At 37.8% G+C, this 21,306-nt stretch overlaps 1 protein-coding gene across 1 annotated transcript; it reads left to right on the top strand.

Annotated features, from left to right (window-relative positions):
• Nucleotides 1-2,408: 2,408 nt before the first annotated feature.
• Nucleotides 2,409-20,971, top strand: LOC145775842 (solute carrier family 2, facilitated glucose transporter member 1-like). Its single transcript, XM_082587223.1, has 10 exons — nt 2,409-2,606; nt 3,440-3,568; nt 4,886-5,153; nt 5,827-5,948; nt 8,023-8,196; nt 14,093-14,234; nt 15,407-15,540; nt 16,209-16,369; nt 16,935-17,079; nt 17,338-20,971. Exons 1-10 carry the CDS (start codon nt 2,493-2,495, stop codon nt 17,521-17,523), a joined length of 1,575 nt encoding a protein of 524 aa, XP_082443349.1. The 5' UTR covers nt 2,409-2,492; the 3' UTR covers nt 17,524-20,971.
• The last annotated feature ends 335 nt before the right edge of the window (nt 20,972-21,306 follow it).

Genomic DNA, 21,306 nt, shown 5'->3' with positions numbered 1-21,306 from the left:
CATGGAAAAGCTGACTCGGTTGCTGTGGGCATTTGTTACTTCTGACTGTCTGTTGCATTGCGTCTGCTATCCTTGTACTGTGCTGTATACTTTGTGCAGATCTACACAGTTACGAATTTCATAATTATGCAGTTGCAGTCGAAATGATCAAACCTTTAACTAGAAATTTAAAATATGTCAATCATTAGGTGCAACGTGCGGCGGAAAGCCTGCTTCCAGTTGGGTTAAAAATACCGTTATCTTATGGAGACAAGAAGCTTACTACATTCTTGGTGTTAAAAAATAAACAAACTACATGTTCAATTTTTTATGTTCCTTTTTCTATAAACAGAAATACTTTTATTTGATTAACTTGCACGTTGTTGGAGCGTAGATGTAGGCCTACTGTTTGCAATGTTTGAACAAGCTAATAAATGACGTGCTTTCTTCCTGGATTCGTAACCTGGCCTACAATAGAATGCGATAAGGTGACAGCTGCAGCAGTGTAAACGGAATGTTGCTACGTGAGCCATTGAAAGTATGCGATGATGCTTGCCAATCTGCATTCATAGTTTTTAACGCAATTTATTGGTTTAAATATGCCATAAAGTAACCCAGACAGTAAATCAGAATTTTTTTACGTCTGCAGCAGACGTTGAATCAATGCAAAAATATTGTTGATTTTTTGTCTGGGTAAGAGTTCCCACGTGGTGTAAGTCGAGTCTTTTCTTAGAAGGACTTGACATTGGTGTATTTCCTGTTTTCTACGTTGCTACTCAAGTCAGTGACGTTGGATCAGCATAAAAGTGATACGTGCTTGTAGGCAGGTTTTGTAGCTACAGTTTATTGGACTTGATCGGAATTGCGGTTTTTTCTGAGTGCATAACAAAAGCAACGTTTCTGTACAGTTGCGATAAAACTGGCGTTTGTGGAGTTGCTCAGAAGGTCAATCACGATCACGACGATTATCAACCGGCAAACGAATCCCTCTTTTCTACATGAATCAGTGCAAAAAGGACAGATTTGCAGGCTGCTTTTTTAATATTAATTCCGCTAGCTGTTAAAAGCTATAAAAGTGTAGACAACATTAACATGAGGAAGTATCAATAAAGGAAACATTCTGCCCGTTTGAAAATTGAATGAGGCTGTTCACCAGGCATTAAATTAAATAATAGGAGATGTTCTGCTGGTGCATAGTTTAGCTTAATTTGCACCAGCAGAACATCTCATATTATTTAATTCTGCCCGTTTCGTAATGAAATGTTCAACTTAAACATTTCATTATTAAATTTCTTTTCTATTGCATACAGTGCTTTGTCAGATGATCAAAAGTTTGCTACCATACTCTCTACCTCTTTTCAAGTATAAATTGCAGTTACAAGTAGCACAAAGAGAAATGTTTCAAACTACGCTGCTTTAGTTGTCAATAGGTTTCTCAGTTCGAATGGTTTCTAACTTGATATGATCTAACAAGGCTGAAATTGATGCTTCTTGAATGGTGAGAAGTAGGGAGACATGAGTCATGAAAGCAAAATACATGGTGTCACAACATGGACTCATTGTTGAAAGTGCAGTAGGTGGTTTAAACGAGTCGTTTTTTACCAGGCCATTTTACAGCAATTGTTTGCAACAGCCCTATTACGCGTCACTATGGTTGAAAAAAGCCGGTCAGCCAAACATCCTGTGTTGAAAGTATGATTCAGTTATTTCTTTAGTAAAAAGTATGGCTTTCCTTGAAACTCATATTGGAGCAGTTTTCGCTATGTCAATTCACTCCTGTCCAACGTTAGAACAACATAAGATGATGGAGTTTTGATTCAGTGACCTATATGATTCACTCAAAACTCGATATTATCTCGCTTTGTAGTCTACTGCCCAACGTATTTGTCAGTCCTTAGGCTAATGTTAGTCACTGTTGATTATTCTGTGGTGGTGTTTTCGTTACATTGTTATAATTTTACGTTTCACTAACGCAAAGTTGAACGATCATAATGATCTTGCAGTTGACCGAAACACCAAGTTAAAACGGTAGTTTTGAACAATATGTTGTTTTCTGTTGCTGAGTTCTAAGCCAGGCAACTCAAGCGTGTCAACTATATCGACCCAACTGACCAGTTGCGTTAATTCATTTCACAGCGGAAAGCTATCTGTCGGATACCACAACGAGTAAGCGATTGTCATGCAGACGGCTTGAGATGGTGTTTCTGGGAAAATTCTTGTTGAGTTTTTATGTTCATACAACGTTTTAAAACACAAGAATGATGACATGTGTTGAAGTGGCTATCCTGTCTGGCGATAATGAGAAAGATGCTTTGTAATTGTAGCAAAGGGTAGCACAGCAAGGCACAGTGACCTATTTATTGCAGCTTGCAGTCTGGTTGGCCAAAATAGCTTCAATGGTTGTTGTAATTTAAGAAATTTTAGATTTTTGCAACCGAAATGACTGATTTAAAGGTTTGAAAAAACTAATACTCACTTTTGTTGCTAAAACACTCTGTCAATAAGAAAAAACAATGGAAGACAGCAATGGAATCAATGGCGCAATGCCATTGTTAGAAAAAAATGAACACAATGAAAAGAAAGTTGCACAACCTCTCGACGAACGCGAAGAAACGCCTCCCCTTCAGGTTTGTAAATGTTTTTCAGTCTAATGCATTTGCTAAGGACTTTGGACTGTTCTTCTTTTGAAATTGAAACGGGTTTCGCTGAATGTTTGTTCGATGCGGTTTATTCAGTTGGAAGAGGTAAAAAGGCTTTGTTAGTCCAATCTAGTTGTCTTTTTGCTATAATGTTATTGTTTTCTGTCTTGTCTGTGGTGTTAAGTAGGTAGGAAATCAGAATAACACAACCTTATGCGAACACTTGCCTCAATCTAACTCAGTTTCAACTATTGTGCTACCGGGTACTTATAGCCATATACTTTGGCCGACCAGACATTTTATTGGAGATTGGTTCCACTTTATTGCTCCCGCGGAAATATGTGCATTCCTTTGTTTGATAATTCTGGCTCAGTAGACTACACGTCATGGAATGATTGCTCCAGTGGTTTTGTGATGACGTCACTTCAGCACAACAAGGAATCTTTTCACATCTCTTTTAAAATCGATATGAGCTTGGCTGTGCGATAAGAGATTTAAATCTCTCGCAGACTCGCTGTATAAATTAAATAAAACAATGATATTTTCATGGATTGAAAATACCAAGCAAATTGACATACCCATGTACAACGATGTAACCCAATGACTTATTATTTTTTGTGTGTCACCAAATATGACAGGAGAGACGAAACAGTAATTTTCTCCTGTGATGCTGTATTTACTGTTCAAAGTTGGTGACAGATATTGACGGCGTCACAAAAGCAAAACATCTATTTTTGATTTATTAAGTTATTTATCAATATGTTCTAACTCAATGCAAGCATATTATAATAAACTCTCACACCAGGCATGTGTTTTTACAGAATTCAAACTACTGCATGTTCAGTTTATTTTTGTCTGTGTCGTCTGTCATGATGTCTACTGGGATTGCTGTGGGCGCCCTCAATCCCGCTATGATACTGCTCTCTTCCTTTTACAACGAAACTTACCAGGTTTGTGTTGCGACCCAGCCAGCAAATCAGTCCTTTTCCCATTGATTGAACGTCTGCGGACGTTGAATCAATGTACAATGAGACCGATTGCTGCTTGTGTAGGTTTGCACATTTATTTTGTAGCGTGTTTTGTGCACGTAGGTTTGCACAACGTGTAAGTTTTTGTAAGAATTTATAAAATTTGTGTGGTTAAAAAAATGACACATCTCTTCTGCAATAATAAAACCTTATAAATCTCCATTTGGAAAGTAGGCTAAATGCAAGGGAACATGCATTGGCGTCGATGTTTTACTGGCCAAAGCCAATTCCAAGGGTGGGCGGGGGGCGAGAAGTCCCCGCTAATTCTGAAAGCGATTTCTAAAAATTGCCAATTTTTAACCTAAACAACTATAATATACTATTTGTGGGCCCACAAGTCAGAATTTGGCGTCGGCAGTTGCCGAGGTAAATGCCAAAGTAAAGTAATCGAACAAAATATGAATTTAGTTGGCAAAAAAGTGCCCACGCAAATTTCGAAAACGATGTTAATTGCTGAAACCCAGTCAGCAAATCAACTCTTTTAGATTGATTTAAAGCCTGTAAACATTGAATCAATGTAAACAAAGGGCTAATGTCAGCAACTATTTAACTGAGTCAGCAATTGTTTAACTGAGTCGGAAAAGCGTGTCTAGTAGCGGAAAGGAAAATTGTAACTTGTGATGTGACCGTCGATATCATTGAAGACAGCACGAGATGTGCATCCTTGAAAGATCAAAGCAATTGAGTTCAAACAAAGCTAGGTCAGTGAAGTGTGCGATGAAGACTTCCCATAACGTTCTTGAAGCAAAGATATTCAAAATGTGTGAGAATTCAATGGAAAAAAAATGATAAAAGAAAAGATGTGAAGAAAGGGGCGTTCTTCCCGGCTATCAGCACAAGGCTGAGCAGTGAGCACTCACTGGTACAGCGAGCAGTTGCGATGCGCTAACCAATAACCATAACGGTGTAGCTTCCACTCTAGCCATTCAGACCATCCAATCAACGATATGTTTCTTGGCAGCCGATTTGTAGCAAAAATTGACAGCGATAGACACGTGTTTCGCCCATGAGGCTGCCTTCTGCCCTTTCGTGACAACCGAAACGTTGGTCTGAAATTGCATTCAATCACAGAATATTGCATTCCACTGCTTTGTATTCGCTATCAAAATTGGCTCTTTTTACCTAGATTTGTCAACCCAAATTATCATGGCACGAGAATCACTTTTTCAGTTTATTTCGTATAAAAAATTTGCGTGATGTTGATTAAATGTATTCTAACGTAAGTGTTGTGTTTTTCAGGCAAGATTCAATGTGACCATTCCTGAGTCAGAAGTGCAATTGCTCATCGCGCTGTCAGTTTCAATGCTCCTGGCAGGCGGCTTCGTGGGTGCTTTGTGTATTAGTTTGATACTTTCCGTGTTTACCAGAAGACAATCTATGGTGGTCATGAATTTGACGAACATTTTTGCTGTAGCGATCATGTGCTTGGGAGGCCGACTTGGATGTTCTCACGAGGCTATTATCGTGGGACGGTTTCTTGTCGGTCTTTTTTCAGGGTTTGGAATGAGTAAGTACTAATGACTAATGAGTAAGTACTAATGAGTAAGTACAGCCACTTTTCCTGTTAAGTGACGAAAAACATTTTTGTTTTACATAACTAAAAAAAACAAACTTGGCTTAAATCAAGTTTGCAACTTGTTTTAAATTTCAGCCTCGTTGACCGATATCTAATCCTAACAATTTATTTGTAGCCTATATCGTTTCAACGTCATTAGACACAAAAGCAACTTTTATGATTGTAATGCCATGCAAATTTTTGCGTAGATAGTTTAAAACCTTATAAATGTAGGGCTGTAGAGTCGGGTGAAAATTATACGACTCTGACTCCTCGATTTACTGTATAACTGGCCGACCCGGCTTCAGTGTTGCCAGATTTTTCAAAGTTTTTGTTCTTTTTCATTTTTTAAAAATTTAATTTCACTCAAATTGAGATCGAAATTGAAATGGCAATATTTAAAAAAAAATTGTCTACTTCTATTTTCTCAAAGAATTTAAGAGTGCAATACAGAGAACAAGAAAAAATGTTTTGAAAAAACATTGTAAACAAAAACATTATTTTTTATCGTTTTGTATCAAGTTGGAGTCGGCCTTTTTTGAACGACTCCGAATCCGAACATGCCAAAATCCTCCCGACTCTGACTCCACAGCCCTATCTAAGAGTACTTCAATTTACTTTGCAGACCTGATTCCGATAGTCGTGGCAGAATGTTGCACAGTTATCCGTCAAACATTTTACCTCAGTTTGATTGGGGTCAACTTATCTCTCGGAAGTTTGATTGGCCTTTGTCTTGGCTACAAAGAAGTAAGATAATCACTTTTACTATTATACAGGCAGCTGATGTTTAGTCCAAAGATTCAAGAATTAAAAAACAGTTAACTTTTTACCAACGCGACGTGGTTTACTTTGCAGACGAAATAACATTGACAAAAACTGACAGAAGATAAAACTAATTCAGCATTGGTGACAATGCTAATCTTTTTGTTCGCCTTCAAGTATGTATTAAGTGCTTTGCCAAGGACATAGTAACATGTTTTTGAGCGGTGTCGAACCGGCGTCCTTTTTGAGCGTCGTACAATGACTCTACGCGACGAAGCAGCAGTCAACGCAAAAATCCTTCATACACAAATAGTGCACGAATACTTCACCGCACAAACACATAACTGATCAGCCATTGTTATGTTACATAGCATTATAAGTCAACAGATGTAGACGCGCACTTGTAAGTAGATAAGAGGTTTCTGTTTTGCAACTCTGCTTTAGGATGTTCTAATTTCCTCTGCACTGACTGGTGCTGCATTCACACGGCAGCTCTGCTGATTGTGGTGACAGGCAGACGAAAAGTTTTCTAGTCATGACGAGCATTAAATATAAGCTCAAGAAATGTTAATTATTTTCAATTCAAAGTAGTTGTAGTCACTTCGTGTTGCTTGACTTTGTACGTGACCATTGGAATCAACAGTCAATCAGTCATCTTTTTTTGGGTGTTCACTTCTTTCAAAAAGTTTCAACCACATGCTTGATTTGCACAGTGACTTTTTATACCACATCACTTCAGCTTATTTTGATATGATCTGAACAGCTATTGAGCAAACTGCAAGCCTAGTGTGGGTTTAAAACCTGCTGAAAAAGTAAACACTCAAAAAAATGGTCACCGTAGTCCGTACGCCACTATGGAGGGCTGCAGTTTTAGTCCCAATGAAAACCCACATGCGGAAGAGCCAACGTGAAGAGAAAACGTATTCCTTTATGCTGAAGAATATTCAAAGCTTTTTTCGTTGGACAGTAACCTTTCTAAAACAACGCTTGTGTTACGCCCGAGGGAGATGTTCTTTGACAAAAACAAGGCATCGAAATCTGTTTTGCGCTGCACCCTGCACACTGAGCACAGCCTTGTGTCAAAATCTGATAAAAACTCTGCCAACAAATCATTAGTTTGAACTTGATGCGCCACTGAGAAATACATTTAAAAATAGCAAAAGATGGTACATTGTGTAGTATGATTGAAGTAACGCGAAAAGCTTGATCAGTTGTATGAAAAAAAAACTGAAAATAAACTATAATCGTGAATACCATAGAAGCTCTGAATACAAGCTAACACAAGGATGTGAACTTGTGACAGCTATACCAAAAGTCTTAATCTGGATTAAAATCTTTCACATTTTCTTGGAAAGGCTTTATTCTAAGCTTAAACTTACTTAAACTTGGCAAGAATGTATAATTAGCAATCCAAGAAGTGCCTGATTATAAAACTTGTTTATGAAAAGTCTCAAGGGCGACGAAGCAATTTTGTCATGTGCTGTTCATGCTTTGCTCAGCATTATCTTATAGGCTAAAAGTCTTTATAGTTAAAACTGATTAAAATATTTGTTTGATGCGAGGTAGTTTTTCATTTTTTTGAACCACTGTCATACCTTGTTCCATTGATATAAACCATAGTTGTGTTATAAGCCAATCTTCTCATAGCCTATTTTCCGCTTTATATGCAGTCAGCTACACGGTGGGTCTTATCGAAAAGCCTGTTTTCGTGCCTTGAAAACCTTTCTCATTAATGCTTTTTCATTAACGACGCGTGGAGTAAATTGTTTATTTCTGCCTTCAGGAATACCATACAGACTAAATAGAGTAATAAAATCTTTAGGCAAAGATAAAAAACATTTGGTATTTTGTTGCGTTGATGACTATTGTTATAGTTTCCGGTGGTTCAAATTACCAGTTAATTTCAAGTTCTTACAGTTTCTGCGAATATGTGCGGATCTCGATTTTGTTGCTCATGGAAGTCCTTAAAACATGACGCTTGGGGAAGAAGATTGTTATTAATTCTTTATGTGTCTCCTCCAAAGTTGTGACAGAAAGCGTAAATCTTTATTGTTTTCAGTTATTTGGCACCAATGAGTTGTGGCCAGTTCTTCTCGCCATGTCCTCTGTTCCTTCCATCATCTACGTGATGTCCTCTCCATGGTTGCCGGAGTCTCCGTCTTATCTCCTCCGAAAAGGGAAGAGGGATCGAGCAATGTTGATGTTGCGCAAACTCCGAGAAAAAACCACAGAGGTGAGTGGATGCTTAACGTTTGAAATAAAACTTCCGATAAATATTTTGAACTACCCCAGACAGCAAAATCCGTCAAATATGACTGATTTGGCTACCTGGGACAAACCGTTATCTGCGTGATAGAAATGTGTCTGCTCAACTCTCGAAAAGACGTTGGCTCTTCTCTCATATAGAGCAAGCGGCCAGGAAAGTTACTTGCATGCCCGAAGGCTTCCTTACCCTCCAACTTTATCAAATATTTCAAGCAAGTGGCTAGCTCTGCAACCAAATTTGCAATATTTTCTTGCTTTCTGACCTATACTTGCAATTTCATTAATCTGCATAAAATGCGAGTGTTGTCGGTATTTATTGATTTAGCTTTTTTCGGAATTTTTATGCTGAGTAATAAACAGCACTGGCTAAATAAGCATGAATTTGCTCAGTATGTGTAATTTCCTTAGTGAAAAATTCCAGGCAAGACAAGCGCAATGTAGCTTCCGAATTAGTTTAAACTACTCCATTGAAATTTTGTGTTATAATTTTATGAACTGTATTGTTGTTTCTCGTACGTCTTAAGTCCGATTGGTGCTTTCTGACCTTGTGTAACATAACACCCATTTGCTTGGGGAAGTTAGTGAAGCAGCAAGTAAAATACACCCTTGTTTTGCATCGGGTTAGCGAATTGAGGTTAGCATTTTTTGCGAACATCGAATCAATGTAAAAAGAACAGATTTGTTTGTAGCACTTTGCAGTGAATGATTAAAATTTACTTTCCTTATTTAATTTTTTGTTTTTTGTCAAGCTCACTATTTCAAATTCCTTTTTATATTGAGTTTAAATTCTTCCAAACAGCAAAAAAGCCACAATCAACTCCTTGTCCTCGGTGATTTTGGTTGAAAATTCCACACAATAAGTTTTGAAATATTCTAACTTTTTCATAAATTCTAGCTTTTCATTAAAATTTCACGAGATATCGCGTATTCGTTGACTCAATTTAAATGCCTTATTTTGGTCTCACTAAAGTTTCGCTTAAAAAGCAAACCTTTAGCTTTTTATTATAAATAGTTCATCATTATTGTGCCTGAAGTTAGATATAATATTTTTCCATTTAAATGTGTTTTGCTAAGCCTTATTTGGTTGATAGTGCCAAGGTCTTTTATAGTGTAAGCTTAGAAAATGTAAATTAGATGGAGTGATGTCAATAGATCATTGTAACTATAAAGATCAAATTACAAAGTAATCTAAGCACTTTTTGTTTGTCTTTAATCTGTTCCTTCAGCTCAATATTGCTTGTTAAAATTTCTTTTTTTAATCAACTTGTTGTTGACTTGTTCTCCGCACAAGACTTGAGGCGACGGAGCAACCAATTTGAACTCTTTTTTCTAATGACTAATCAGAGGCTAAAGTTATCAAGCCGTAACACAAACACTCTATAGCTGGATTTCGTTTAAAACAAAACAGTCTCAAAGAAAGTATATGGTTCGAGTAGATGCCGAAATCTTTAACGAGGCGTTGACTCACGGCTCGACAGATTGACAATTTTTTATGTTGTATGTCGACATGAACTGCCAATTGGCTGGCAACCTAGTATATTTACATTCACTGACAGACAAAAGTCTGACACAATTATTGATTCCAGACCGCACCGTACAGCGTACACCTAACAATGTACTCAACCGACAAACCAGTACTTTTTATTGACTCAACGTTTGCAGACGTTGCAACAATGTAAAAAAATAACTGATTTACTGATAGTGTGACCATTAGTCTGCTCAAAAGTATGTTGATGATTACTGAATGCATATTGTAAGAACTGTACGATTTTTTTAGTTGAGCGCTTTTTTGCACTCAAAGGCAAGGGGCGATTTGCTTATTTTTAGAAACGTAGCCTTTACAATCATTTCGGAACCTGTCAAATTGTATATTTCCTTTGCCAGTGCAGAGCATGTACAAAATCAAATGCAAGCAATAGTCAATTACTTCTGTGGCAAATCGCAAGGATCTCGAAAAGGTTTGCCGTTTAGTTTGGAGAATAAAACAAGAATCCAGCATTGTTCAATTTTTACATACATGACTTTAAATACATTTGGCTGCCCCCAGACAGAAAATCCGCAATTTTTACATTGATTTAACATGTGCAGACGGCCGATGTAAAAACGATAAATTTGCTGTTTGGGTCTTCGATGCTGTTTAATTCATTCACGTTCATATCTTACATGTTCCAGTCTCTAATCCAATCAGATTAATGGTGGTCATGGGCATAAGAAAGTGGGAACAGATGCAAAACTTGCAATGACAGCTGGATACAGTAATTTATTTCCGATCGTGAATGGATAACCGACCAAAGGCTTGTTCTGGTTCTGGCACTAAATAAATTTCCGAGTAGGCTACACTCTAAAGATAATGAAACAATGTAAAGAAAAAGTGTTTGTTGTCATTTTTCACAAGGTTTAAGTTGCGTTGATTAAACGTAGTTTAAGGTTTGTTTACTATTTTTTTACCACTAACGATAAAAGTGACCTTGGTTTAACTTTCTTGTTGGTTTGTTCCGCAATGTTGATATTTTCTGAAGGGACCACACCATCTGGCGCTGATGGGTGTCGTTTCATGCAATTGTTTGCTCTTGTCTTGTGTTTATTCATTTCATAATTTATAATTTCACTCCTTCATTTTATACTAGTCTCCTGATAAGTTGCTAGTTATTATTTACTGATTATTGTTGATTAAATGTTTCCAAGTCAAACTGGCAATTTTGGTTCATTTAATTATTAAAGAAGCAAACCGTTAAAGGTTTCATCACATCTGTCGGAGCACTGCTGAAACAAAAAATGCAGTGCTGATTCATCAAGAGAAAATAATAATAAAAAAACTTTTACATGTTAGGAGGAACAAACATATGTATCTAGTAAGACAATCACTGTTAAGATATTAATGATCCCCATGGTTACTTGGGAGGTGAAAGCTGGATTATGAAAAGAATGAACCTAAACGATTTGATGATTTTGAAATGTGGTTACTGGTTATTGAAGCTATGAGCTTATGGTTATTGAGCTAATGGACCACGAGGACTTATGGTTACTGGATGTCGAGCTTATCACGGAGAGCCAGGGATACAAACGCCTCAACTAAACACTTTCAAACTAAATGATCCTTACAATGTATGATCACTCAATATAGACTTTTATAGTTTCGGCACACAGCAAGGCACACAGCAAGGCACCCACGTATAGAAAAAGATCTGAAAAAAAAAGGAAAAAACTAAGCGTATGATGGCAGATGATGAACTCAAAAGATCACAAAACCCTGCAAACGAAAAATAGCCAAACTGAAAGAAAAGCATTCGAGAGAGATGAGTGGAGAAGGACGATTGAAAAAATCAGAAAGTCACCCATAGCCTACCTGGACTGAGCAGAAATCTAATTGGTTGACTATTCCAAAGTGTAAATTTTAAAGGTAGTCTCAAACACTGCAATATGAAGGCAACATTGAAATTAGCACGTATAGCAGAGCATGCAAGAATACTTTCTTAAATTTCATCGACCACAGCCTGCCCTGAGGGCTGAAGACAATTAAAACATTGCCCAGATTTCAAATCCTTTCAGAAACGCTTTCATAATGTTTGAAGTTTAGTCATTTGTTTTAGAACTACAAGATTAACGAGGTAAAATGTCTTGTTTTAATAGAAAGAATGATCCGAGGTGTTGTTGAACTGGTTGCAACCAGAAGGATCTGGAAAGACGTACTTGCGTATTTTCTGCAATGTTTTACTTCTAATCATTTCCAAACATTTTGACTTTGACCTTCTAGCTACGGATATTATGTAATCCTTTTGTGCAATATGTAGCCAGCATTCTAAAACAAACAACTTGCACTGAAAAGCACATTTGTTCTCCCAGTTGCTTCAGCTTGGATTTGTTTTCAAAAGAAGCCGTACCACAAACTTTAAAAGAGCTTGAATTTGAAAGTTTGTATTTCATGGAAAGCTATTTGTGTATAAATTGTAAGAAATTTGAGTCCTGATTTATTCTTTGTATTGGCAACTTGTTAGTTAAAGCTTTCAACACTCTTGTCTCCGCCAAACGTGATTTACATTAGGGTAGTGTTGATGTATGGATTGAAGTATTGGCCTTTGAACTGGAGTTTTAAGTTTTCGATTACTGAGTTGGTAGCTGTGTTTAACATCAGTTACGTGTCCAGGGTGACCATGGTTTGAAGTAGGTACTTGCCGGCAACTACTCTGCACATGGTTTTTTATGGTAGCTTTCCAATTTGTCACTTTTGTGTGCAGTACTGAGTAGGCTAGGCTACGCAATAGCATTGGCCTGAATGGTCACTTTTGCATTTTGAAATTACTAAGGCCCGTTAGGCCTATTTTATCACTGTCGTTTATGTCCGTCAATTTCTTGAAGCAACAATTTTCAATAAGTGCTGAATTGTTTTTATTTGCTTTGTCTTTTTTCATGGCGCAGAATGATTGTTTAATTTTCTTGTTGATAATGACAGAGCTCCAAATAGGAAATCAAAATGAAAACTATGGTTGCCAAGATTCTAATTGGGTCTCGAAAGACCATGTGCGCCAACGGGACAGTAAGATCCAGATCTACCCGTGATCACCCATATGGTGTTAGTGAACTTCCAAGAAGACTTGTCATGGAAACACCTCCCCATATTACTCTATGACCCATTTCAGCAAATTCGCAACGGCTAGTTTGGAATCACTATAAAAAACCTCCCTCTTCTACTGCTGGAGTTGATAATGTGCAAACCTAGTCATTTGAATTTCAGGTGATATCACAATCAGAAAACAGCTTGATTAGCAAGCGCTGCTTTGGGCTATAGTAAGATTGTGGTCTGATGCTAACACAAGCCTTGGTTTTGTTCGTAGATTGTGGTTGTGGGATTAAAACATGTTTTAGTTTTTGCAACAATTTTTATTTGCATATTAGCACTGGTAGTTCAAAGTTTGTGACTAAAGCGATAAAGAATGTCAGTGCATGACATTGGTTCGACAACAGTGGCGGCTCTGTGAGTGCAAATTTAAAAATCGGATTGTTCAAAAATAATTTCTTAGAAAATGTTGGTCTGTTGCGTTCAGTTGAACTGTGATTTTCAGAAGCATAAAAAGCCTTACAGTGATAACAAACATATTTTGACATGACCTGTGTGACTGTGTGTGTAGGAAAGCAATCACACCCACACCAGACAGACTTTGTTCTAGCTCTTATAGCCAGTTTTTTGTGTCGTTTGCTTTGCAATCTTTTTACTAGTTTCAACCCCCAAAATGTGTACAAAATCCACGTATACAGTTGTGATGTTCTTTTGCAACTATCTGAAGATTGATATTATTAATTATGTGCCTGATCTGATACAGACATTGGCGATCATGGTTTTCCAAACTGCAACCTATAAAGTATACACAGAAAACTTTGAAACTTTTTCACAGAAAAACAACTGATTTTATTGCACATAATGACATAGTTGTTTTGAATGAGAAGAATTAATGGTTTTCCTTACTGGCTGAGAACAAGAGGTCAACCGGAAAATCTTCTTGATACCAATCGTACTCAGGTCATTGTTCTCTCGTCAATTTGCACTTCTGTTGGATCGGAAAGATAGAAGTGCTGATGTTTTAACCTAAATGTTACCTTTCGCTGTGTCAATTGCCGTGGCAAGTTGTGCACCACCTATTCGTGCTTTGCGAAGCTTTGATGGGAAATGGCACTAGACACCCTTTTAAAAGTGATTATAAAAATTATACCTGTCTGCAACGTGTCTTGCTGATTGGGAAGCTCTTGCTAATCGAACGAGATAACGAAAGTGGCTGACAGTACATTTCAATGCATTGTTTCACCGTTGTTAGATGTTAACATTAATGTAACTTGTGGCAATCACTGACAAAAATGAATTCATCTCGCAGGAGGTCCTCGGTGCGGAGTTAGACAAAATAGAAGCATATCAGAAAATGGCGGGAAATGTCCAAAGTATAACTCTGTCAGAAATGTTCAAATCTCCACGCGAAAGGAGGCAGCTGGTTGTGGTGGTGATGCTGTTTGTGCAAGGTGAGAACTGATTACGAAACTCAGCATGCAAATCACTCGTTTTATATTGTTTCAACGTAGTCAGATGTTGAACTGATATTAAACGAACGAGTTTGTTAGCCGGGCGATTTTCTCGTGTGATAGTGACAATGCAGCATAGCTAATGTCATCAGCTAATCGTCTTTTTTACATTGATTTAACGTCTGCAGACGAAAAAAAACGTTTGTTGCTAGATGTAATGCTTTCAGATAAGTTACCCTTTGTACACCGTTTCAACGTTTCCAAGCATTAAACAAATACTGTGCAAGCGTTACAGCTAGGCTAGCTAGCTGCAACCAAAATCATTCATACAAAAATAAACCATAAGAAATAACCTTACAATCATTCTATGTGCGATTATGGTGTGGTCTTGTAAAGTAATTCTTTTATGAGTATGCGTGCACTTTGCTGTGTTGGGTTATAAATTTGTATGCAAATGGTTTTCAAAATCAATATTCGTGGCCAGAATGAAGTTTTATTCGCCAAGTACAACAAGAGTAGTTTATCACCTTTGCAAGTTTTGGAATGTGCGTAAACAGCATGGCCTATCTTCTTGCTGCTACTGCACGTAATTCGACCACGGAGGGAAAGAATGCATTGCACTCTATAGATGTGCAGTCCGAAATCCGAATTCTTTTAAAGTTTTCTGTTGGCCAGTCCATTAACTTCGTCAATCGCGCAATTTATCACTTCCGATTGTGTTTGTGATGAAGCCTGTTGGCTGAAGATGATGCAGGTTGAGTAAAAGTTTCAACACCGACTTGTTTTCTTGCTGACTAGCGTCATCGTGTGGCGAAGATTAATTCATGATTGCATGCATCTGTTTCAGTTGTGTCAAAAAGTTGGATTATCCTGTCGATGCGTACATCTTTTTAAATATTTTTTCAAACCTTCCTTACATTCTGACGTTCAGGTGGTGATATTAACAGCTAATCAAAATGGATAAACCTGAGTTATTTGTGTCCAGATACCGTGATATGGTCACTTTTCTTTGACAGACCCTTTTCAGGCGTGAAAAGTAGAAGTGGTCCTGAAATTAAAAATATTTTTAGTGTTTTGTTTTTACATAAATTTTCTTGTGTTGGTTTTGTTTCGTTATAACAAGAAAGCAAATTATAACCGGTCTAAACAAAACATCTGGCCTCGTGTTACAGCTCAGCTTTGTGGAGTGAACGGAATCGGTATGTACAGCAACAAAATATTTACCGAAGCTGGCTTTGAAGGCCAGGCTAACACCGTGGCATCCACTGTTGTGTACACGGTGCAATGTGTGGTCGCCTTCGCAGGGGTAAGTGATGCGTCAATGGCCTGGCATTTAATATGCAAATGATAATGTGTGTCTATAGATAGCAGTGTATTGATTGCACGCACGTGCTTGTTTCAGGCAGGTTAGTAAGACAGCACATAATTAGTTTACACAAGGAGTATGTTTTCATTCAGTGCTTGACAAAAATAACATGTTGTGCCATAAGTGTTTTGGTATGATCTACTCTTAATGGGCGGGTTGTTTACGCCCAGTATAAGGCTACACCTCATGTCAACATCTTTTTATCCATTAAATGAAGGAACAATTTAGTTTTCATATTTTTATGACAAAATGGTGATAATTGCTTCCGTTTCCTGATACCCAAATAATCAAGTAGGTGGCTTTATTATGGTGTGATTGAAATTTGCATAGTGAACATTGCAGTGATGCGACATTGTGAACAGGTTAACATGTTCCATCATGATGTGCGATTGTGCGTGCCATCGATGCAAAAGAGGCTTTGCTTTTTAGCATTGCTTAACTCAGACAGCAAATCAGTCGCTTTTTACATTGAATTACCGAATCAAGAAGCTTCTCAGCTATCAAAAGTTTCCATTTTGACATGGTTTCTACATCTGGAGACGTTAAAACGACGTAAAAATAACGGTACTTTCTGACTGGCTTTTGATTTTGATGATTATACTTTTCAGTCAGCCGTAATCAATCGGTTCGGACCGAAGCGACTTAACATCATGTCTGGATCGGTTATGTCGGTATCACTGGTCCTTCTGACGATAGGCATGGCCATGAAGGAGCAAGCCGATTTCTGGAGATTTGTCAGTCTGGCTGCAGTGACGATTTACGTCTTAGTGTAAGTTTAGCAACATTGCTAAGTAAACATTTTTACGTTTAAGTCAAAGTTTCGACAATGCACAGTTTGCTGCCAGTTAAAAAGAAAAATGTGTTTTGTGATTACACTCTAGTATTGCAACAAAATGTCAACATTTTTGTTATCTGTTCTTCAGTTGTATGCGTACTTAGCTCAGTGCGTAGTGCAGTTATTTGTTAGTTCAGTCACTTATCATTACCATTAGTAAAAATTATTATTTTTCTAGATGTATCAAGTATTTCCTGATGAGGGCAAAGAGTTCTTGCCGAAAAGGCTTAAATTTTGTTACGTTGTCAGTTTGTTATAGTATTGTATTTGTTTGAATAATGCTATTCAATCCTATTAAAGTTATTGTCAGCCATCTGTTAATGGTATTGTAACGTTACTTCTCTCCCAAAGCTACTAAAAGAAAAACCGTATTAAGTTTTAGAAGTGATTATAGGTCCATAAGTGCATAGTTTTATAAGTTCATGTTCTTTTATAAGTTCTTACTGTTCGTCAAACCTATGTCTGCAATCTATGGGTAAAATGTGTTTGTGCATCTCAGATGGGCATGTGGGTTAAACCTAACCCTGTTCCCCATGCTTGGCGCCTTCACTACTGACACCACACGAGAGAAAGCTTTCCTATTTGGCGGAGGAATATTTTGGATATTTTCTTGGTTTGTCAGTTTTATCCCGTTCTATTTGCTGGTAAGTTCAGCTTCTACATGCGGCTTGAAATTGAACACGTCGTTTAAACTGTGTTTTCCTTTAAGTAATTGTAAGATGTATTTCACAGAATAAGTTTGGGTGTTTTTTGGGTGAGAAATCGGTGAATATGTAGAAAGAGCGATGAGATGAGTCCGGTCTTACGGACGAAACAAATGTCTATCGGTGTCAATTCTTGCTATACTCGGCTGTCAAGAAACGTTTGCAATTTTTATATTTACACACTTCTATTTCTTGCAGCAATGGTTTGGGGACTTTGCATTCTTCCCATTCGCTATATTCAACGCCATCTTCGTAGTTTATGTTGTTATTTGCATACCTGAGACAAAGGGAAGAACCCTCGACGAAGTACACGAATTTATTCACTCAGGCAGAAACAATTTAAAAGGCCGCGCTCAGGAATCAATCATGACCAGCAAGGTGTGACAAAACCGCTACAGCGATTCAAGGCTACTATGCTGTGGAAAATTATTTTATCGATCCTTAAAACTTGTTTCCAGCTGCATCGTTTTTGGAACGCTGTGAGCGTGAAAATAGCGCGGTTTGCCACTGACATCTTTTATCTGGATTCAACTCAACAATAGGAAATTTACATTTTGCATCAAAAGCGAAATTGTCTCTAGTCGATTATTGTAACTGTACGAAAATTATCTGATCAAAACATTTTTGTTATCACCTTTATACTGTTTCAATTGCTAATGTATGTGATAGGTTGTTTTTACAGTACAGTATATGGTGGTTTCGCTATGGCAAAATTTGATATACTAACGATAATTATTATTTAACATGTTCGTTACTTTTGCGGTGGTTAGTTTCTGGGTAAAAGCGTCGATACGTGCTATGGTGGCTCAGGAAATTTGTTGGTTAAACGTACTCACGTTTGGTGATCCTACGAAGCGTCGGAGAGGAGCAACCGATCAGAGTTCGACTCTTGGTAGACTACAGTTAAGCAAAGTCATTTGGCTCTACTCAGTGGTACCTAATGGGTGGCATAGTTATTTTATTCCACTGAACTGATGATCTTGCTTTACTTGCATCGTTTACTGTAATTACATAGAGCTTGAAATCAGTTTGAAAATGTCACTTATCCTCGTTACTGCTAACTTGCTGCGCCAGTGCTTTTTATTAAGATTTTACGAAGAAAAGGTATGTACCAAATTTGCCGTTATTTTTTGTAATGTTGTTGCCTGTGTAGCCGTGTGTCCTATATGGTAGGCACTTTAACGTAACCCACTCTTCGAAAAAAATAATGCAGTCATGCGTAACGTATACGAGAATCAGCTGATTTCAGTCATGTTACTTAGCACGTGTTATTCCGATCGTCTTTCTCGAAAGATTTTGATACAAAGAAAATTGCGTGGGTTCGATTCCCACCCTCTGCTAATATTGTTTTTCATCTGCAACTGAACTGAGTGCAGGAAGGATCTTAATGACTGCAATCAATTGAGTTTATAAGGAAAATTGTGACTAAAACACCAGTGATGTCATATACGCTACGCATGATTGCGTTATGTCCTTCGGACAGTGGGGTACATTAAAGTGCCTACCATCCTATATTAGGCTGACGAAAGAATAGCGTTTCATATGGAAGTCTAATCTTTTCGTGTTATAGAAAGAGAACTAATCGTTGCGAAACTTAACGGTTTATTCATGAAAGTGCTTTTGCTGAATCACACGTTTTGATTTAATTATTCATTTTCTTATTATGCAATTTAGTGTGAAATTCAGAGCTGTGGAGTCGGACAAAAACATAGGCTTCAGTGTGGCCAGATATTATTTTTTTCCCCTTTTTTTAAAATTTGATTTCACTTAGGTTGTAATTGAAGTTGAAACGGCGACTTAAACAAAATTGAAAAGAACAAACACTTCTATTTTCGGTAGCCACTTTAACAAGTCGAAATTCTGCCACTGAATTTGACGACAATGCAACCGTCAACCAATCAGAACGTGTTATAAGAGGCTACCGTCCAATTGTGACTCTTCTAGCACTCACCCAGAGAGTTAATGCTTGTTTTGAACTTTATTTGGTAATTACAGAAGAAAAAGAGCAATAGCAGTGGTGAGAATCGAACACGCGTCAATGAAATGACTACTTTTTAGCCCTAACCCAACCAGCTGACAAAAAATCCATCACTTAATTTGTTTCTATGATCTTCTTTTTGCCATTTTTTACGTCACTTAAACCGTAGCTTATGATTGGTTGGCGGTTTCATTCTAGTCAATTTCAGTGCCAGCATTTCGACTTGTTAAAGTGGCTACCTCTATTTTCAGGTGAGTTTTAGAAAAAAATTTTTTTTTTTTATTGTTTAAATTAAACAGGCGTCGGCATTTTTTTAACGATTTGGACACGCCAAAATCTCTCTTACTTCACAGCCCTGGTAAAAATAGCGTTTGGAAGCGATCAATTCATATAGAGAACGGTTGAAGTATGTACCAAGGTCGGATATCGTGACCGTTTTAGTATTGTGTTCTTATCGAACTGTAGCTTTTAACGATTGTTTTTTTAAGCTAGGGTTGCTATATTTATTTTTGCAGCTTAAAATTACGTCTCGTTGAGAGTTGCTCGAATGTCATGTTTCAACTTTCTGTGCTTTTCCATAACAGCAAAATCCTTCATTTTTACGCTGATTTAACGTCTGCAGACGCTAAACTCTGCAGACGCTAAACGCTGATTTAACGTCTGCAGACGTTAAATCAGCGTAAAAATGAAGGATTTTGCTGTCATGGTTACCGCTATATGACGTATGTTGCCAAACTACCCAGCCAGCAAAAGGATTGGTTTGCTGAATGCTTCCCAAGAGCGCCATGTGATGGGCTTATTTGAACAGCCCATTGGTGCAAGCAAGGCCGCTGAGAGGATAATTTGGGCCCGGTACCAATGAGCCCCCCAATCAAGACACACCTAAGAAAAAAACACTGCATTCAAAGAATACAGGGTGGTTTCTTCAAGTCTATGGCCCCCTAAATCATCACGGGCCCGGGTCCTAAAGCCCCCCTGTCAACGCCACTAGGTGCAAGCGTTCATGTTGCCACCGTTGGTGCATTTTCATGTAGCCTACCGGTACTGGCGTTTTTGTAAACCACGCATTATTTCCCTTAGAAACGATTTCACTTGTCAGACATTAATTTTACAGTAATTTCGATCAGTTGAAATAATTATTAGGTTTTAATCGTTTGTAGATACCGTACAACATTTGAGACGTCATAATCTGCTTTGAACCGGTTTGATGCAGATGATGCCAGAGCAGGTGGCTGTACTAGGTTAAATGGATAAAATAATAGATTGAGTTTCGCTTTCAGCAGTACGATCGTTGTTTATTTCAAAAGTGCAGATGCAAACGACCTGTTTTAGCCTGATGCTGCGGGTTCGTTGTGGTAGTGGTCGGTTTGTCACGAGCTTTCGGAACACAGTTTCCTGGTCATGTGTAATTATCACAGAAAAATTTACCGTTTTTTTTTATTGCTGAAACTGCAACTTTTGCAGGCTGGGTAGAGTCTACTGTCCAGCTTTAGAACAAGTTACTATCATCGCAACACCTCATTTGCAGACAACACTGCCGCTCCCACGGACAGTATTATCAATCTTACCTTTCGTTAGAATGATGTACCGTATATTAGAAGTTGCATTGTATTGTGATTCTAACCATTTGCCTCACCCGAGTCCAGATCTTTTGCAACAGGATGACTAAAATATCTTGCACGCAAGATCCCTGCTAAAATTAGATCTTTCACCATTTGGGAAAAGACTTTGTTAAATGGAACAAGAACTGATTTTGCCTACTGGTTGCTTCAATACAAGTTTGCGTGTCTCGACATTATTTTCTGCTCATCCGATGTTTGTTTCAGATTGCTCTGCTAATACAAATATAGAATTCGGTGATCGGCATGTTATTATTGGGTAGATAACTCAAACTATATTTCTTTAACATTACCCATTTGGTTTAACGTTTAAACCAGGTTACCAACACGACCTCTTGGGATAAACGTAGTCCCAAAGATGAGTAATTAAGTATATTAAACACTGAGGCAAGAGATATGACTCAGTTCAGTAGGCCAGTCCATAACCCTAAGAAGGGCCGTGGGAATTTCTCTCCAGAGCAGCGTATTCTTACGTTAGAGAAATCCAGGGCTACAGTCGAAAGGTCACTCCGCAATCGACGGCGTGTCTTGCCTAAGAAACATGCTCTTGAGCGGTGTCGAACCGGCGCC

This window comes from Aplidium turbinatum, chromosome 8, assembly GCF_918807975.1.
Source record: "Aplidium turbinatum chromosome 8, kaAplTurb1.1, whole genome shotgun sequence".
Classification (NCBI taxonomy): Eukaryota; Metazoa; Chordata; class Ascidiacea; order Aplousobranchia; family Polyclinidae; genus Aplidium; species Aplidium turbinatum.
This window is presented reverse-complemented; position numbering and strand designations above follow the sequence as displayed.